The 20,277-nt window shown below is 48.8% G+C and overlaps 1 protein-coding gene across 1 annotated transcript in view; it reads left to right on the forward strand.

The window, feature by feature from the left end:
• LOC119971676 (anoctamin-9-like) overlaps positions 1-20,277 on the forward strand; it is a 411,929-nt gene that overhangs the window by 286,550 nt on the left and 105,102 nt on the right. Inside the window, exon 19 of the mRNA XM_038807554.1 lies at positions 19,572-19,724. Coding sequence (XP_038663482.1) covers positions 19,572-19,724 — 153 coding nt within the window. The remainder of the gene's footprint in view (positions 1-19,571; positions 19,725-20,277) is intronic.

A 20,277-nucleotide genomic window follows, 5' to 3' on the forward strand; every position in this document is an offset into this window, starting at 1 on the left:
CCAGGTAGGCCTTAAAACATTTCAGCCAGTGGCAGAAGGTTTCTTTCGCCTCTGCATCCTGCGGATCGAGTTCTAGACGTCCTGGTTTTAGAGCGGTTTCCATGCTTTACTTCAGCAGCTTCTTAAGTGTATTAAATTGATGGAACCATCAATTCAGCGAACACGTGTAGTTGGATCTGAACAGAGGCTTTAATACACTTACAACAGAGTCAGCCTATTCGTCGTTGAACTTCAGATGAACTGGCAGGCTGGCTCTAAGGCACTGATCTTTATACATCGGTCCCAGGGGGAGGAGTCCTGGGCGAAGCCAAGGGAGGAGCCCAGTACAAACTCTTGCGTACTCCCAGAGCGACTCCCCCGGTGGTCGGATAGTGCAACTGCACTTACAATGGTGGATAGTGAACATATATACACGGAGTTATATTGGCAACTATATACAGCATTGATCTTACAACGGGTAGATAACGAACATATGTACATGGAGTGATATTGGCAACTATATATAGTGTGAATCACATTCACCACAGTAACTAATTAAGAGCCTCTTTCTTCATCCATTGGCATTTTATTAAAATTTGGGATGTCCTTTGGCACATAGAACATAGAACAGTACAGCACAGAACAGGCCCTTCGGCCCTCGATGTTGTGCCGAGCAATGATCACCCTACTTAAACCCACGTAACCCGTATACCCGTAACCCAACAATCCCCCCATTAACCTTACACTACGGGCAATTTAGCATGGCCAATCCACCTAACCCGCACATCTTTGGACTGTGGGAGGAAACCGGAGCACCCGGAGGAAACCCACGCACACACGGGGAGGACGTGCAGACTCCACACAGACAGTGACCCAGCCGGGAATCGAACCTGGGACCCTGGAGCTGTGAAGCATTGATGCTAACCACCATGCCATGGTGAGGACTGCCAGATAAACCCTGACCACATCCCAGCGAGGTTTGGATGGGGTCCTTTTTGGGCTCTCTTTGGGTAATGGCGACGTGCTCATGTGCCGTGGTTGCCTCTGCGGCAACAGCATTGCCTTCCCTCACCAACACCCCCACTCTAAGCTTGCCTCACTAGCCCTAACGTCCTCTGCTTCTTGACTTTGGGTGTGTTCGCTGTACTCATCCTGTGACTACATGCCCAGCTGTTATCTTTGCTAACAGTGGGACTGCCGAGCTGGTAGCCCTCTGTTTGGACCAACAGATCCGGGGGGGATGGGGGGAAGCCATTCTTAACGGGGACAGAAGCGCTGGCAGCAGCCCCTTAATTGGCTGCTGTTGACAAAATACGACCCTAGGTCCCGCTAGGATCACTTCACCCCTTGATGCCCTGATTTTGACCCCCCCCCCCGCCACCTATATTAAATTAAGCCCGGACATCCGGTAGTGGACATGGAGTTGGCAGTCATACATTTGGTGGCTCTCGCTCAAGGTGGTATTTTTTGGTCCTTTCCCCACCTGAAGGACGAGCTTTCGATGGAAAGAGGTGCAGGAGTAACAGGAGAAGGTGTAACTCCTCTGTTGTGACTGGTGGATGGATCCAAGAACTAGGAGCGGGACTGGAAGAAAGGAGCAGTTGGGGCAGGAGAGTTTCGTGGTGCGCCACAGGTAAAAATTGCAGAGGGCAAAGAGCCTATTCTGCCAACCCAGTGGTCAACGGTGCAGTTGGTGGTATTTCTGAATGCTAAGTTCAGCCAGCAGAAGGAGGAGGCCCTGGAAGACCTGGCCAAAGTGGTGAAGCCGGTTAAAGCAGGGATCGAGAGGGTGGAGCAGAGGCTGGAGTCCCAGGGCCAGGTGATCCAGAAAGTGGAGGAGGCGGTGGGAGAGTACGAGGAGCAGTGTACCTCGTTTGAGGATAGTGGGGATGCCCGAAGAATCGAAGGTACGGAGGCCGGCACATATGTCACCAAAATGTTGGAGCAGGTGAGGGGGAGGGGGCCTTTGACCGGACCCTGAAGGTTGATCGAGCGCACAGGGCGCTAATGCGGAGGCCGCAAGCGGGCAAGCCGCCAAGGCCGATGGTGGTCCAGTTGCACCGCCTTCTGGATAACGAGAAGATTCTTCCGTGGGCGAGGCAGATGAGGAACTGTACCTGGGAAGGGTACGAGCTGCAGGCGTATCAAGACCTGGGTGCAGAACTGGCGAAGACAAGAGCTGGGTTCAATCGGGTAATGGCTGCAGTCTTCGAGAAGGGGGTGAAGTTCATGGTGCTGTACCCGGCCTGCCTCTGGGTTACTTTCCAGAAGCGTGAATATTATTTTGACATGCAAGAGGAGGTGATGGAGTTTATGAGGGACAATGGACTGGCAGGAGAAGGAGGACATTGAACTTTGGAGGGGTGTGTGAGGAGGTTTTTTTTGTTCTTGGGAAATCTTTCCCCCTGAACTGTTCTTTTGGTTTTGTTGGTGGGGTGTTTGGAGGGCAGGACCCTCCATGGGGGGAATATCAAGCGTGAGTGCACCTTTTCTGTTTTTTGGGGAGCATGGAGGGGTGGGGGAAGGAAATTGTGGGGGGCAGGGGCCACCGTGTTAGCAGAGCGGGCTGGATGTGGGTTGTTGGCGGATGAGGTGTGCGAGCGGTTGAAGGTAGCCATCCCGAGGGTATGTGGAGCTCAATGATATGGGGGAAGTCATGGCCGCCACACTGTGGGGGGCACTCAAGGTGGTTGTTCATTTCAATTTGGCCACATGAAATGAAATGAAATGAAAATCGCTTATTGTCACGAGTAGGCTTCAAATGAAGTTACTGTGAAAAGCCCCTAGTCGCCACATTCCGGCGCCTGTTCGGGGAGGCTGTTACGGGAATCGAACCGTGCTGCTGGCTTGCCTTGGTCTGCTTTCAAAGCCAGCGATTAGCCCTGTGAGCTAAACAGCCCCTGCCATAGGGCAAAGGCGGAATGGGCAGAGATGTCAAGGCTGGTGGAAGAGATTCTGAGGGTGGACAGGAGGTATTCGGCGGCCCCGGAGGTGGGGCTGCTGAAGGAGAGGCAGAGGCTCCAGATGGAGTACGGACTAGTGTACACGGGGAAGACAGTGGACAGCTGTGGAGGCTAGAAGGGCAATATATGAGTATGGGGAGAAGGCGATTAGGATGCTGAACCACTAGCTGAAGAATCAGGAGGCTGCAAGGGTGTTTGACAGAGTAAAGGACGAGACGGAAGGGTGGTGTTGGACCCAGTGGGGGTGAATTGGGTGTTTGAGGCTGAGATTGTCTGAGTCGGAGACCCAGGCCTGGGGTGAGGGAATGCGACAGTTTCTGGATGGGTTGGAGTTTACCAGGGTGGACGAGGATTAGATGCAGGATTGGGGCCCTCAATTGGGTTGAGGGAGGTGATGGAGAGTATTGGGGCAATGCAGGCAGGGAAGGCCCTGGGTTTGGATGGGATCCCAGTGGAGTTTTATAAAATGTTTGGGGGGACCTGGGGCCACTGCTAGTGAGGGCATACAATTATACTAGGGAGAGAGGGAAACCTCCCCCCCCCCCCCCCCCCCCCCCCCCCTCCCCCTCCAACACTTGCATGCATCCATCTCTTCGATATTGAAAAGGGACAAAGATCTGGAGCAGTGTGGATCGTACCGTCCCATACAGCTATTGAATGTAGACGCCAAGTTGCTGGCAAAGGTGTTGGTTTCCCGAATTGAGGACTACGTCCCGGGGGTGATGGCGAGGACCAAACAGGCTTTATGAAAGGGAGACAGTTGTCTACAAATGTGAGGAGACTGCTTAATGTGATTATGATTCCTCCGGAGGGGCAGGAGGTGGAGGTGGTAGTGCTGATGGACGTGGAGGAGGCTTTCGGCCGTGTGGAGGGGATTATTTGTGGGAGGTGCTGGGACAGTTCGGGTTCAGGCAGGGGTTATTGGACTGGGTCCGGTTGCTGTACAAGGCACTCGTTGCAAGTTTTCGAAAGAGCTGGGTGAGTTTGGGATATTTTGGGCTGCATCACAGGGCGAGAAGGGGTGCCCACACTCCCTGTTGCTTTTTGCCTTGGCTACAGAGCCGTTGGCAATGGTGCTTGGAGCGTCGAGGGATTGTGCATGGGGGGTGGGGGCGTCGAGAACAGGGTTTCGTTGTACGTGGACAACCTGCTGTTATACATTGCGGACCTATTGAAGGCATTATGGGAATTTTGGAGGACTTTGGCTGGTTCTCCAGGTACAAGTTGAACATGGGAAAGAGTGAGGTGTACCCGGTTGAGGTTCGAGGGCAGGAGAGGAGGTTAGGAGTGTTGCCATTCAAGGTAGTGAACCTGGGTATCCAGGTGATGCGGCGGTGGGCGCAGTTGCACAAGTTAAATGTGACTCATCTGGTGGAGCAGATGAAGGGGTTACTTCAAGAGAAGAGATGTGTTGCCACTGTTGCTGGTGGGTTGGGTGCAGACAATGAAGATTGTTAGTCTCTGGCTGCTGCTGAGTAAAGAGTCAAGAGATCTGCTCCTTTTCCCAAAACACCTTTATTTCTTTTTGGACACTCCGCATCAAACTCTATCATCACATCACATGCTCCAAAGACCACCCGTAGCCTCTGTACATATCAGTGCCAATTATTGGATCAATGAGACATCTAATTGCAATGTTTCTTAACCCATTCCTTAACAGTCTCCCCTTCCTTGGAGAAAAAAATAATTTGGTGAAAACAAAATTTCAAGATACTCAAAAACACATGCAATTTCCCCCCCCTCTTTTTTTTTTGAAAGGAAAAAAAAGTCATAGAAACTTGCCCCCTTCATTAACAATATCCACAGGTTTCTGTGAACTAGCCCCACTTTTCGTTAAACAGTCGGACAATTGATAGCTACTGTCTGTCGACCCATTTAATTTTTGCTATCACCCCTCTGTCTAACATCTGCTTCAAACGTGCAATGTCAATCCTTAACCTTTTTTCATTGACACTTTTTGTAGAGTGCACTTTTTCCCACAGGGATATATTGTCAATGTGACACTCACTGGGTATTTTACCCAAATCCCCTAATCCCAAAATGTCTGTCAGTATCTGAGATATATAAAAGGTCATATCCACCACCCCTACAAGGCTTAACGTCTCAGCAGCCAAAGTGCTTTTGACCACTCTCCTTATTTTCTTTGTTTCCCATACAAGGGGCAACATTTACCATTGTTCCCCAAAAGGAAAATTATAAAATCTGCTGCGCTTGAAACCCCATCACATAAATTTGCATAGGATGCATCACTATAAACTATGAGTTTCAAGTGCCTATGGTCACCTAAAACCGCGAACCTCAAAACACACTCCTGCATTTTTAGTTTGAACAATGCTTTATTTGCTCTCATTATGTCTTCCACTTTAGGATCATTCATTTTTGTACTCAACTCTAACACATCAAAACTAATGTCCGGTCTAGTCTGTCTACCTAATCAATTCAGTTGCCCAATTAAACTTCGCAGTTGCTCTGTTTCCATCTTTGAAACCACTGCGTCTTTTTGTGAAACCCGACTACGACTAATTGCTTTTGGGCTGATGCTCTCCAAATAAGATTGCTGACGTAAAGTTGCCCCTAACTTAGTCTGTCCGATTTCCAGTCCAATATATTTAAATGTACCCGAAGCCTGACTTCCAACCCTGAATTCTTTCCTCAACCCAGAGATTACAATAGCTTCGAAATCACTCGTCCCACCCCACAAAAAATTCATCAACATGCATCATAAAGATGCCAGAAAGATTTCCCTTATGGTGCCAGTAAAACATTGCCGGATCTGCTTTCAACTGGCAACTGCCTAACGTTAACAAAACTGACCTTACCGAAAAATACCAGACTCTCGACGCATCATTTAATCCATATACACATTTGTTCAACTTCCAGAGTACCCCTTCTGTGTTAGCTGCCTCTTTAGGAGGATGGAGAAGCTGATGCCCCTGCAAAAAGGCAGCTTTTATATCTATAGATTTGCATTCCCGTGCCTTTGTGGCTAATAGAGCCAAGAAGATCTTTAAAATAACCTTTCCTGCCGTAGGTGAATCTACCCTTAAATCCTGATCTTCTAAGTTTTCTTCAAATCCCCTTGCCACAAGCCTGGCCTTTGCCTTATAAGTTCCATCTGGAAGAACCTTTTCGGTGAAAATCCACCTGTGGGATAGAGCTCTTTGTCACCTATCCGGTACTTCCATGTATACCCCAAATTCCCTCCAACTATGCAGTTCTTGCTGTTTGGCATCTTTGATAACTTTTTCATCTAATTTATTGGAGGCCACCAAAATCTCACGTGCATGTGGGCTTCTACAGCGAGTAGCATTCATAGTCGTACCTATGTTCCGAGATCTTGATAAACTACGTACCCTATCCCACCTGGTATCTCTTTCTGTACTGCTACTGCTTGATATTTCCCTTCTGCTGTGGATGTCCTTTCAATAGATCTCAATCTTTTCCTGTGAACCTGTTCTCTATCCGATGTACTATCTGAACTAGTACTGCGTTTCTGTGCCCTCCATATTTGAACTTCATGTTCCCAACCCATTGTCTTGACACCCTCCCCTGAATGCTGTACATTCAACCAGTGTTTATACTTTCCAGTGGCCTTCCCTTCTCTACTGATAACAGTTGCATCCTTCCATTGACTAGACCTTCAGGCAAATATGTCACTTTTGTACCAACTTTTGGCAGTTGTTTTGAAAAAATGGCCTGTTCTAATACATCAGAAGTATTGTGTTCCTCTACAGAAACCCTGTCTATATAAGTTAACTGGTCCTCATAGTTCTGTAACACATGATCCTGGCTCCTCATCATGTCTGTCTGCTCTGTCTAAACTTCAAAATGTTTTAATCTGTGCTCATTATCCTTGATGATTGTACCCTAACAGTCTGACTGCCATGTTGCAAAATAATTATTTTGCCATCTATGCCTATGATCTTCTCTGGGCCTTTCCATTCATTAAAATAGTCTCTCTTATAGTATACCATGTCTCCTTGCTGAAAAATGGTATTTGATGGCCATATATTATGCCTTAAAGCTCTACGAATTCTTTCAGAGACTTCTGCTTCCAAAAAAGCTTTTCTACTGCTATGTAATGCATTTAAATGCTCTGCAAAGGCCGGGCTAATTGTAGTCCCTTCCCAAGCTGGAGGCTGAACATCCAAAATGGATGGAATTTTAGGATTTCTACCAAACATTTGATAGGGACTATAGCCCCCAACCATCTGCAACGGATTATTCGCATGTACCGCCCGGTCTGCTCAGAGGCAAAGGTATCTCACTTGATACAACATCCGTGCTAATGAAATGATTCACTCCGGCAATATTGCAAGGGATCACAACTCTTTTCGGTGACTTCAGAGTATTATCATCCCCAAACCTGAAACTTGTGCAACTTTCAAATTCCTTAACCTTGTTACAATTTTCAGCATTTAAAGAGTCCAGGTTAACATTTTAACCTGTCAATTCCACACACAGTAGATGTGCAGCCACTGTCCAATACAGCACAATTGAAGGATTCTGCAACCAACACCCTCATGACCAGAGTAAAACTGCTTGTTAATAGGACAATGCCTTCTTTCTGGTCACTATCTTTTTCCTCTTCTGACTCTTCCGTGTCATGTGTAGCTTCAAACACTCAATTATAACATGTTGGACAGTTGAAAGCATAATGGTATTGAGAGTCACACCAAAAACATCGATTTATGGGTATTTCTGGGGTTCATTTTCCTTTTCCCATTCTCCATGACCCTCCTCCTATTATAGGTTTTAATTTCAATTTACGGAGCTGGACCCAGTCCCGAGCCACCTGCCTGCTCCCTGAAATGAGTAGTCACCATATGAAACAGCAATCTCCCGAGGCCAGCTCCCACTCCCAGAGAGGAAACCAAAAACCACTCGCTCTTCTCCAAGTTCAATTTATATCCCGAAAATGCCCCAAATCACCTCGGCAGCCATATTATATACCCCATCATGGGAATCGGGTTAGGAATATACAACAAAAGGTCGTGAGCATGCAGGGACACCTTCGTCCGAATTCTTTGTTCCTCAGACTAAGTGTTAACGGCAGGATTTGTAGGCTTCTACGACAGCAAAACTGGCGCCTCACCTGGACCGATTCAGTGACTATTGAGGAGCTAGCACTAGCGCCACATGAAACACAATGAATTCCAATGAGAAACGGTGCCAGATTCGTGATTGACACTCAGGAGGCTGACAAGCTACAGCCGCATATACACGCTTCACTCTCCACACACACCATCCCAGCCAACAAGCTGGCAGCAAGGAGAGCGGCACTGAGATTCACGGGCGTCGAGCTTGAGACCCTCTTGGACGCCATGGAGGAGAGGCGAGCCATCCTGTACCCCGGCCCGGAAGGAGGCTGCCAGCCGCTGCCGTTCGTGGTGCCTGGGCACAGGTGGCAGAGGCAGTAAGCAGTAAAAGCAACACCATCCGGACCAGCCAGAAGTGCCTTAGGAAACTGCACAACCTCCTCAGGGCAGCCAGGGTGAGTAGGCAGCACTGTGCCCTGGCACCAACCCCCGTCCCACCACATTTGAGGGAGGCCAAACCCCCACCCTGCACCACATGCTACCAGCTATACCAGCCGCCATGGCTGGGTGCCCTGGCCACTGAAGCCACAGCCACCCACTCCCCTGGGCTACATGCGTCGGACTGTCTCACACTCTGTTTTCTGTATCCCCCTCAGAAGAAGGTTGCCCATAACTGCCGGGAGCGGGAGAAGACTGGCGTGAGACCGCTGAACCCTCACCGCGGCAGAGCAGTGGGCCCTGGTAATGATCAGCAGGCCTGAGGAAAGGGCAGCTGCCAGAGTGGAGATCAGCCTTCGGTGAGGAATTGGGACCCCGCTGAGTTGCGATTCCCCGTGACGTGTGTCACCCCCCCACCAACACCATCCTCATATATCGGAGAGACCAAATGGAGACTGGGTGATCGCTTTGCTGAGCATCTTCGGTCTGTGCGCATTCAGGGCCCTTGAGGACTTTCCTGTTGCTTGCCATTTTAACAAAAGACCCTGCTCTCATGCCCACATGTCTGTTCTTGACCTGCTGCAATGTTCCAGTGAAGCTGAACGCAAACTGGAGGAACAACATCTGATCTTCTGGTTAGGCACGCTACCGCCTTCCGGCCTGAACATCGAATTCAACAACTTCAGATGATCAGCTCTACACCACCTCGACCCATTTGTTTCCATCCCATTTCCTTTTAACTGTCTTAATGTATATTTAATCTCCCCCAATCTTATCCACATTTCCTTCACCTTTCTCCTCTTTGCTTCCCCTCCCCCCCACATCTACAGTTCATCCTCTGATGTTAGTTTCCCTGCTGTTTGACCTTTCACATCTTTTGTCCTCTCTGGACACTGCCATTTGCACTCTTTCCCCTTGATTTCTGTGGTCATTAGCACCCAGTTTCCCTGGGTTTCTGTGGCTATGGCTCATCTTTCATTCTCACTCCACAGTATAAATATTTCCCACTTTCTCTGTCTGTTAGCTTTGACAAAGAATCATCGGACTTGAAACGTTAACTCTTTTCTCTCCCTACAGATGCTGCCAGACCTGCTGAGATTTTCCAGCATTTTCTCTTTCGTTTCAGATTCCAGCATCCGTAGTAATTTCCTTTTATCCACTCTTATAAAGCACCGCCTTTGCCCTGTTAAAGGCCGTCCGTCATCATGCCAGCTCCACCATGACATCTTGGTATATATGGATACCAATGTCTTCCCATCTCACTGGCTGATTCTGCTTGGCCCATGTCAAGACCTTCTCCTTCATCTGATAGCTGTGAAAACAGACTATCGCAGCGCTTGGTGCTCATTCGCCTTTGGCTTTGGCTGGAGCGAGTGATGAGCCCTATCCGGCTCAAAGAGGGAGGTGTTCTCCTCCTCCTCCCCCAATTACTATTAACAGTAATTGTGATCATAAAGCTACTGGATTTTCAAAAAGAAATCTGGTTTGCTAATGTACTTTGGAAGGAAATGTGCAATTCTTACCTAGTCTGGGCTATATATGACTCCAGAATCAAAGCGATGTGACTCTTAGCTGGCACCTGAAATAGTCCGGTAGGCTACTCAGTTGTATTCAAGAAGGCAGTTGACCACCACCTTCACATACAATAACACCCATCCCGTGAATTACAAAAACAAGTTGTAAATGGAACTTCCGGTGGTAACTATGCTGTAAACAGTCACGCATTTAGCAGCTCCTGCTCTTGGTGGATTTTTGACAGCTTTTAAGCTGGATTTTCGCGGAAATTTGTACTAACATAAGTGGATAAAAGTGAGAGGAAGAAAAGGCGACCCCTATCCTATGGAATTACACTCGAAAAATAATCGCAAAAGAAGGAATCAAAAGTTGGTTGGAAGTGAGGAGCTGAGCTTGTTTGCTGCAATGGCAGAGAAGCGAGATCCGACCCGTCGGCTCAATGGTCGATGGATCAGTTGGTGACATACCTGGATGAGAAGTTCGCCCGGCACCGTAAGGAGTGGGCGGAGGACCTGATCAAGGTGGTTGCCTCGATTAAGGAGGCTGTCGATCAGATGGAGGCGACAGTGAAGACCCAGGAACAGTCGATCCAAAAGCTGCAGGAGCAGGCGATGGAGCAAGAGGAGCAGTCCACTGGGGTGGCACTGCAAATTGGTATTTTACAAGATCGGCAAAAGCGGCTGCTGGAAAAGGTGGAGGACCTGGAGAATCGTTCCCGCAGACAGAACGTTCGGATCATCAGTCTCCCGGAGGGAAAGGAAGGATCGGATGCCACTCCGTATGTTGTGAGGATGTTCGAGAAAATTATGGGGGCAGAGGCGTTCGACAGGCTGTTGGAGGTGGACCGGGCTCACAGGACACTTATGCGCAAGCTCCAGGGTCGTGAGCCCCCGAGGGCATTGGTGGTGAGGCTACACCGATTCCTGGACAAGGAATGCATCATGAGATGGGCTAGGGAGACGAAACTGTTCGAGGAGGGCACGTTTCAATAAAGTTAAAGCGGCGCTGTATGCGAAGGGAATAAAATTTGGACTTCTCTACACGGCCCGTCTTTGGATAACCTACGAGGAACGGGAACTGTATTTTGGCTCACCGGAAGAAGTAGCGGGCTTTATGAAAGACAACAACCTGGGGGATCCATAAGGACTTAATAAAAAGAGAAAACTGGTTGGTAGCGATTTACATTAAAAAGTTCTGTGCTGCACTGTAACTTGAGTTGTGATGTCTGGGAAGAGATGGGAGGGTTGTTTTTTTCTTTTTGAGTTATCTAACTAACCTTTCAGTGTATGTACAAGGTACTGTTTCTTCCTTTTTGTTTGTGTTTGTTACAAAAAAGGTAAAAAAGGGAAAATAATAATAAAGGGAAAAAAAGAATGGAGGGGGGAGAAGAGTTTTCAAATTAAGGTGGTCTAGGAGGGAAAGACATCTGTTTTCACATATATAATTCTTTCTGTCTCTCCATTTACCTGTTTGTTTACACTTCTATTGTTTGGAGCTCTGTTTGAAGGTTGGATTGGATTGGATTGGATTTGTTTATTGTCACGTGTACCGAGGTACAGTGAAAAGTATTTTTCTGCAAGCAGCTCAACAGATCATTCAGTACATGGGAAGAAAAGGGAATTAAACAGAATTCAAGAAAATACATGAGAATACATAATAGGGCACCACAATATATACAATGTACTACATAAGCATTGGCATCGGATGAAGCAGACACGGGTATAGTGTTAATGAGGTCAGTCCATAAGAGGGTCATTTAGGGGTCTGGTGACAGTGGGGAAGAAGCTGTTTTTGAGTCTGTTCGTCCGTGTTCTCAGACTTCTGAATCTCCTGCCCGATGGAAGAAGTTGGAAAAGTGAGTAAGCCGGGTGGGAGGGATCCTTGATTATGCTGCCTGCTTTCCCCCGGCAGCGGGAGGTGTAGATGGAATCAATGGATGGGAGGCAGGTTCGTGTGATGGACTGGGCGGTATTCACGACTCTCTGAAGTTCCTTGCGGTCCTGGGCCGAGCAGTTGCCATACCAGGCTGTGATGGGATTGATAAGATATTGTGATGGGATTGATAAAATATTGTAAAGGGGGAGGGGTGTGTTTGGGCCTTAAGTGGAGGGTGTGTTTGCTTATTGCACTTGGTGCTATTGTTCTGAAAACCTATGTTAAGAGCTGGGGTGTTAAAGGTCCAGCAGCCAGTAGACTTTGAGGCTTCAGGGGTGGAGCTGCTAGGTTAGCTGGCAAGGCTAACTCACGTAGGTGGGGGGTGAGCTGAAAAGTAACGATTTGGGGGGATGGGTGGGAGGGGATACTGCTGACGATTTGGGGACTTCCAGAGGCTGGAGATGGAGACTCGATGCCGTCTGCCGCCGATGGGCGGATCTGGGGAGGTGCGGGCCGTGGACTGGGGGCTGGCCTAGGAAAGGTCATGGCTGATCAACAGGGAAGGGAGGCAAGACCCCGCCCCCCCCGCCAGACTGGTTACATGGAATGTTCGTGGCCTGAATGGGCCGGTCAAGAAGGCTCGTGTGTTTGCACACTTGAGACAGTTAAAGACGGACGTGGCCATGTTACAGGAGACACACTTGAAGCTGGGGGATCAATTTAGACTGAAAAAGGGATGGGTCGGGCAGGTGCTTCATTCAGGATTGGACTTCAAAACAATGGGGGTGGCCATCCTGATTAACAAAAGGGTGGCAAACGAGGTGGGGAAAATGGTGACAGACCCGGGAGGCAGATTTATCATGACGAGTGGGAAACTGGAGGGAATGGTAGTGGTGCTGGTGAATATATATGCCCTAAACTGGGACAACGTCATGTTTGTTAGGAAGATGCTGGGAAAAATCCCGGACCTCGACTCGCACCAGTTGATCATGGGGGGTGATTTTAATAAGGTCTTAGATCCGAGGATGGACCGGTCGAGTTCTAGGTCAGGGAAAGTGTCAAAAATGGCAAAAAGCTGCGAGGGTTCATGGAGCACATGGGAGATGCTCATCCCTGGAGATTTGAGAAGCCAAGGAGTAAGGAATATTCATTCTACTCCCATGTTCACAAGGTGCACTCCAGGAACAATTTTTTTATATTGGACAAAACTTTATTAGCGGGGGTAGTGGACAGAGTATTCAGCAATCGTAGTATCGGGCCATGCGCCACATTGGCTAGACCTACAGGTGAACACGGGAAACTCTCAGCGCCCACAGTGGAGGCTAGATGCAGGGTTGTTAGCAGATGATAAGATATGTGAGCAAGTGAGGGAGGCCATTCGGGGGTGAGACCGCGGTCGGGGTGGTGTGGGAGGCATTGAAAGCGGTCATCAGAGGGGAATATATTTTGATTCGGGCCCATAGGGAGAGGGCTGAACGGGCAGAGCGCGATATCTAGTAGGCGAAATCTTGGATTGGATTTGTTTATTGTCACGTGTACCGAGGTACAGTGAAAAGTATTTTTCTGCAAGCAGCTCAACAGATCATTCAGTACATGGGAAGAAAAGGGAATTTAACAAAATTCAAGAAAATACATAATAGGGCAACACAAGATATACAATGTAACTACATAACCATTGGCATCAGATGAAGCATACAGGGTGTAGTGTTAATGAGGTCAGTCAATAAGAGGGTCATTTAGGAGTCTGGTGACAGTGGGGAAGAAGCTGTTTTTGAGTCTGTGCATGCGTGTTCTCAGACTTTTGTATCTCCTGCCCAATGGAAGAAGTTGGAAAAGTGAGTAAGCCGGGTGGGAGGGATCCTTGATTATGCTGCCCGCTTTCCCCAGACAGCGGGAAGTGTAGATGGAGTCCATGGATGGGAGGCAGGTTTGTGTAATGGACTGGAAGGTATTTACGACTCTCTGAAGTTCCTTGCGGTCCTGTGCCGAGCAGTTGCCATACAAGGCTGTGATGCAGCCCGATAGGATGCTTTCTATGGTGCATCTGTAAAAGTTGTTCAGGGTTAATGTGGACATGCCGAATTTCCTTAGTTTCCGGAGGAAGTATAGGCGCTGTTGTGCTTTCTTGGTGATAGTGTCGACGTGAGTGGACCAGGACAGATTTTTGGTGATGTGCACCCCTAGGAATTTGAAACTGCTAACCATCTCCACCTCGGCCCCGTTGATGCTGACAGGGGTGTGTACAGTACTTTGCTTCCTGAAGTCAATAACCAGCTCTTTAGTTTTGCTGGCATTGAGGGAGAGATTGTTGCCGTTACACCACTCCACCAGGTTCTCTATCTCCCTCCTGTATTCTGACTCGTTGTTATTTGAGATCCGGCCCACTATGGTCGTATCATCAGCAAAGTTGTAGATGGAGTTGGAACCAAGTTTTGCCACATAGTCGTGTGTGTACAGGCAGTAGCGTAGGGGGCTAAGTACGCAGCCTTGCGGGGCACCGGTATTGAGGACTATTGTGGAGGAGGTGTCGGTGTTCATTCTTACTGATTATGGTCTGTTGGTCAGAAAATCGAGGATCCAGTTGCAGAGTGGAGAGCCAAGTCCTAGGTTTTGGAGCTTTGATATGAGCTCGGCTGGGATTATGGTGTTGAAGGCGGAGCTGTAGTCAATAAATAGGAGTCTGATGTAGGAGTCCTTGTTTTCGAGATGCTCTAGGGATGAGTGTAGGGCCAGGGAAATGGCGTCTGATGTGGACCGGTTGCGACGGTATGCGAATTGAAGTGGGTCAAGGTGTTCCGGGAGTATAGAGGTGATGCGCTTCATGATCAGCCTCTCGAAGCACTTCATTACAACTGACGTCAGGGCCACCGGGTGGTAGTCATTGAGGCACGTTGCCTGGTTCTTCTTTGGTACCGGTATGATGGTGGTCTTCTTGAAGCAGGTGGGGACCTCGGAGTGGAGTAGGGACAGGTTAAAGATGTCTGTGAATACCTCTGCCAGCTGGTCTGCGCAGGCTCTGAGTGCACGACCAGGGATTCCCATCCGGGCCCGTCGCCTTCCGCGGGTTCAATTTCAGGAAGGCCGATCTGACTTTGGAAGCTGTGATGGTGGGTATGGGTGAATTATGGGCTGCTGGGGCACCCGACAGTGGATTGTTGGTTACCTGCTCGAACCGAGCATAGAATGCATTAAGTTCATCGGGGAGGGGTGCGCTGCTGCCAAAGATACTGCTTGGCTTCGCTTTGTCGCCTGTTATGTTGTTTAGTCCTTGCCACAACCGCCGAGAGTCTGTCTGTGACTCTAGCTTAGTTTGATATTCTCTCTTGGCATCTCGGATGGCTTTGTGGAGGTCGTACCTGGATTTCTTGTATAGGACAGGGTCGTTTGCCTTGAACGCCTCAGATCTGTCCTTCAGTAGGGAGTCAATCTCGCGGTTGAGCCCTGGTTTCCGGTTGGGGAACGCACGTACTGCTTTCTTTGGCACGCAGTCGTCCACACATATGCTGATGAAATCTGTGACGGTGGTGGCGTACTCATTTAAGTTAGTCGCTGAGTTCTTAAATATGGACCAGTCCACTGTCTCTAAGCAGTCAAGTAAGAGCTCTTCTGTCTCCTCAGACCAGCACTGCACAACCTTCTTAGCTGGATTCTCCCGCTTGAGTTTCTGCTTGTAAGCCGGGAGAAGGAGCACAGTCTTATGGTCTGATTTCCCAAAATGCGGTCGGGGGATGGAACGGTAGGCGCCCTTGATTTTTCCCTGGTGGGACAAGAGATGTGCTGGTGGAATTTTGGCAGTACACTCTTGAGATTGGCCTTGTTGAAGTCTCCGGCCACGATGAACAAAGCCTCCGGGTGTTCTGTTTCGTAGTTGTTTATGACTGTGTACAGTTGATCCAGCGCCTTCCTCACTTCTGCCTTGGGTGGGATGTAGACCGCTGTGATAATGGCTGAAGTGAACTCACGTGGAAGATAGTATGGGCGGTACTTTACGGTCTGGGGAGCAGTAGGTCGCCAGGGTCGCCACATCCAAGCACCAGGAGGAGTTGATGAGGAGGATCTTGCGTGTGGACAGGAGAATGCGGAGTCCCCGAATGAGGAGCTCCTGAAGGATCGCCAGAGACCTCAAATGTATTTTGGGCTCCTTTCCACAGGCAAGGCGGAGGGACAGCTGAGGAGGGTAAAAGGGGCAGTGTACGAATATGGGGAGAAAGCTGGTAGGATGTTGGCGCATCAGCTGAGAAAGTAGGAGGCGGCAAGAGAGATAGGGAAAATTAAGGATGTGAGGGGGAAAGTATTGAGGGACCCAGGGGTGGTTTTGTTCCGTGAACTTTATAGCCGTTTATACGAGTCTGAACCACCTGGGGGGGGGGGGGGGGGGGGGGGGGGGGGTGAGTGAATGAATCAATTCTTGGAGAGGCTAGAGTTCCCAAAGGTAGATGAGGAACTGGTGGAAGTCTTGGGGGCCCCATTTGGGCTTGGTGAAGTGATAGATGGATTGGGGGCAATGCAAACGGGTAAGGCCCCAGGACCTGACTGATTCCCAGTGTTAATTTTACAAAAGGTTTTCGGGGCTAGTGGGACCGCTGTTAGTCAAGGCTTTTAATGAATCCAATGAGTTAGGAATGCTTCCCCACAGGCATCAATCTCTCTCATCCTGAAGCGAAACAAGGACCCGGAGAGTTGTGGATCGTACAGACCAATTTCCCTTTTGAGGATCAGACAAAGTTCGTGAAGGGCAGGCACCTGACGTCTAATATTAGGCGGCTTCTCAATGTTATAATGATTCCAGCCGAGGGGCGTGTGGCTGAGGTGGTAGCAGCCATGGACGTGGAGAAGGCTTTCGACCGGGTAGAGTGGAAGTACCTATGGGATATCTTAGGCAGGTTCGGGTTCAGGGAGGGTTTTGTGGACTGGGTTCGGCTGTTGTATCAGGCCCCGGTGGCAAATGTGAAAACCAACCGAACCCGGTCAGAATATTTTAATCTCGGGAGAGGACAAGGCAACGATGTCCGCTTTCCCCATTACTGTTTGCCCTGGCCATAGAGCCTTTAGCAATGGCCCTTAGAGCATTGAGTGTGGCGGGGAATAGTGAGGGGGGGCGGGGGTGGAGCACAGGGTTTCTCTTTATGCGGATGACTTGCTGCTTTATGTTACAGACCCGGTGGGGGGGGGATGACCAAAATTATGGAGGTACTGGGATAATTTGGGTGATTTTCAGGCTACAAGCTGAATATGGGAAAGAACAAGGTGTTTGTGATCGAGGCGCGGGGACAGGATAGGAGACTGAGGGAGTTACTTTTTAAAGTGGAGGCAGGGAGTTTCAGATATTTAGGGATTCAAGTGTCTAAAGAGTGGGGGCAGCTCCACAAGTTAAATCTGGGCAAAGCGGTCGACCAAATGAAAAGGGATTTCCACAGATGGGGCATGCTCCCGCTGACGTTAGCGGGAAGGGTCCAGATGATGAAGATGACAGTCCTCCTAAGACTGCTTTTCATTTTTTCAATGTCTTCCGATTTCTGTCCCAAAGGCTTGTTTTAGAAAACTAAATGCGGCGATTACATGTTTTGTATGGGCGGGGAGAGTAAAGAGGGCACTTCTGGAGCGGGGTCGCATGGAGGGGGGCCTGGCCCTCCCGAGCTTTATTAATTATTACTGGGCAGCCAACATATCGATGGTCAGGAAGTGGGTAGTGGGGAAGGGGTCGTCCTGGGAGCGAGTGGAAGCGGCATCCTGTAAGGACACGAGTTTGGAGGCTATACTAACAGCGCCCCTGCTGTTTTCGCCGGCTCGGTACTCTACAAGTCCTATAGTGGTGGCAGCCCTAAGGGTATGGGGGCAAAGGAGGCAGCACATGGAATTAGAGGGGGCGCAGTGTGGTCTCCGATCTGTAATAATCACCGGTTTATCCCGGGGAGGCTGGATGGGGGCGTCAGGAGATGGCAGCAGGCAGGGATCGAGAGATTTGTGGACTTATTTATCCAGGAGGGCTTTCCAACCTTGGAGGCACTAGAGGAGGAGTTTGAGTTACCAGATGGGAATGGGTTTCAATATCTTCAGGTCCCGGACTTTGTTCGGAGGCAGGTTCGAAGTTTCCCTCGCCTCCCCCTGAGGGGACTAAAGGACAAGGTGATGTCAAAAACGGGTTGGAGAAGGGAGGACTTCGGAGATATACAAGGAATTGATGGAGTGGGAAGGGAGGTGAAGCAGAAGTGGGAAGAGGAGCTGGGAAGAGAGCTGGAAATGGAAAAATGGGAAAAAGCCGTGAAGAGAGTTAATTCTTCTTTGCCCTGTGCCAGACTTAGCCTCATCCAGTTCAAAGTTTTCCACAGGGCTCATGTGACGGTAGCCTGGATGAGCAGGTTCTTTGACGAGATGGAGGATAGATGTACGCGGTGTGGAGGAAGTCTGGCTAACCATGTGCATATGTTCTGGGCATGTCCGAAGTTGAGGGGATTCTGGCAGGGATTTGCAGACGTTATTTAGAATTTAGAACAGTACAGCACAGAACAGGCCCTTCGGCCCTCGATGTTGTGCCGAGCAATGATCACCCTACTCAAACTCACGTATCCACCCTATACCCGTAACCCAACAACACCCCCTTAACCTTACTTTTTAGGACACTATGGGCAATTTAGCATGGCCAATCCACCTAACCCACACATCTTTGGACTGTGGGAGGAAACCGGAGCACCCGGAGGAAACCCACGCACACACGGGGAGGACGTGCAGACTCCGCACAGACAGTGACCCAGCCGGGAACCGAACCTGGGACCCTGGAGCTGTGAAGCATTGATGCTAACCACTATGCTACCGTGCTGCCCTATGTCAGAAGTCCTGGAAGGGAGGGTAACCCCGAGTCCAGAACTGGCAATATTTGGGGTATCAGATGATCCGGGGGCCAAGGGGGGAAAGGAGGCCGATGTCCTGGCCTTCTCCTCCCTATTGGCCCAGAGACAGATTTTGCTGGGATGGAGGGACTCGGAGCTCCCGAAGTCAGGTCTGTGGGTCAGTGATGTGGCAGGATTTCTCAGCCTGGAAAAAAATCAAGTTCGCCTTGAGAGGATCAACTTGGGTTCGCCCAAAGATGGCAGCCGTTCATCGACTTCTTCAAAGAAAATTGAACATTAGCAGTATGTCGGGGGAAGAAAATAGGAGACATGGCAGTGTTAAATAAGGACAGGGAACTCAGTATACGGGTAGCTAGGAAATAGGGCACGGGCAGTTGGGGACATTGTGTGTTTTTTTTGGGGGGGGTTCTTTTAAAAAAAAACAAGTTGTAAATGTTCTAAAGAGGAAAACATATCTGCAAATGGTAAATATTACAGTGTTTTGTTAAAAATATGACTACCTCTTGTTGCTCTGGGGAGATCAGCACTGGCATTGAGCAACTGTAGATCCTAGAGGTAACATTCACTGGCAAGGCCACTCTACCACTCAAGATTCTTCAAGTTTATTTATTTGCTACCTTGAATTAGCAACAGTCTCACAGATTGCAGTGAACCACATTGTGTAACCTTCCCTGTTGTTTTCAATCCAGTACTCCATGTTGCTAAACCAGTTACAAGCAGAATTACTTGGGCACTTAATTTGCCCAATTTCTTCCTAATCCTCCTCTCCTGAAGACATCAAATCCCTTGTAGGGGTATAGCTCCACAAGTGATAAGTAGCTTCCAGTTTGAGCATTGGCAGTGACTATTAGCTGTAATGTGCGGTTTATCTAAGGGTTATGATGGCTTTGTAATCAATTTATTTTCCTTTTCAGCAATTCAGTATGGTTTCACTACAATATTTGTTGCAGCCTTCCCATTGGCTCCACTGCTTGCATTGTTGAATAATCTAATTGAAATTCGACTGGATGCCAGAAAAATGATTCAGCTTCTCAGGCGGCCAATACCACGAAAAGCAAAAGATATCGGTAAGATTTTGACCAGTGTTGTTTATTTTGTTAAGTGGTATTGAGGAAAAATTATTCATGTGTACCCTTGACAAAGTATAGTTTGATCCTATTAGTCTAAACTGTAGAGGTTTTCAGGTGCTGCCTTTCAAATTATTATTGCACAATGCGGTTGATAGTTGGTGCTACCTGTGCCATGGCCCAGCTGTGATTCCCTGCTCTGTAGTCCTTTCCTTCGAAGAGAAACATTATTTCTTTGGCATTGGAAAGTAAGCATTGCCTTAGTTGGAGCATACAGAAGAAAAATAGATTAATAATGCAGTAAATTGGATTTAAAGTCTATTTAGATTAATGAAGGTGACCTGATAAGCAGAATTAAATTACACCCCCCCCCCCCCCCCTCCAACCCTTATGTGGTGATATGTCTGTGAATAATATTGTATACACTCAGCAATGTAGCCTCCCACTAGCAGGTAGCGTCAGACATCAGTCATGTGACATCCGGCTATCGCCAGAAGGCTGTAAGGGGTACTCCAGGACAATGGCACATAAGGGCAGTTCCAGCAAGGTCTAT

This window comes from Scyliorhinus canicula, chromosome 9, assembly GCF_902713615.1.
Source record: "Scyliorhinus canicula chromosome 9, sScyCan1.1, whole genome shotgun sequence".
In the NCBI taxonomy this organism is placed as follows: domain Eukaryota; kingdom Metazoa; phylum Chordata; class Chondrichthyes; order Carcharhiniformes; family Scyliorhinidae; genus Scyliorhinus; species Scyliorhinus canicula.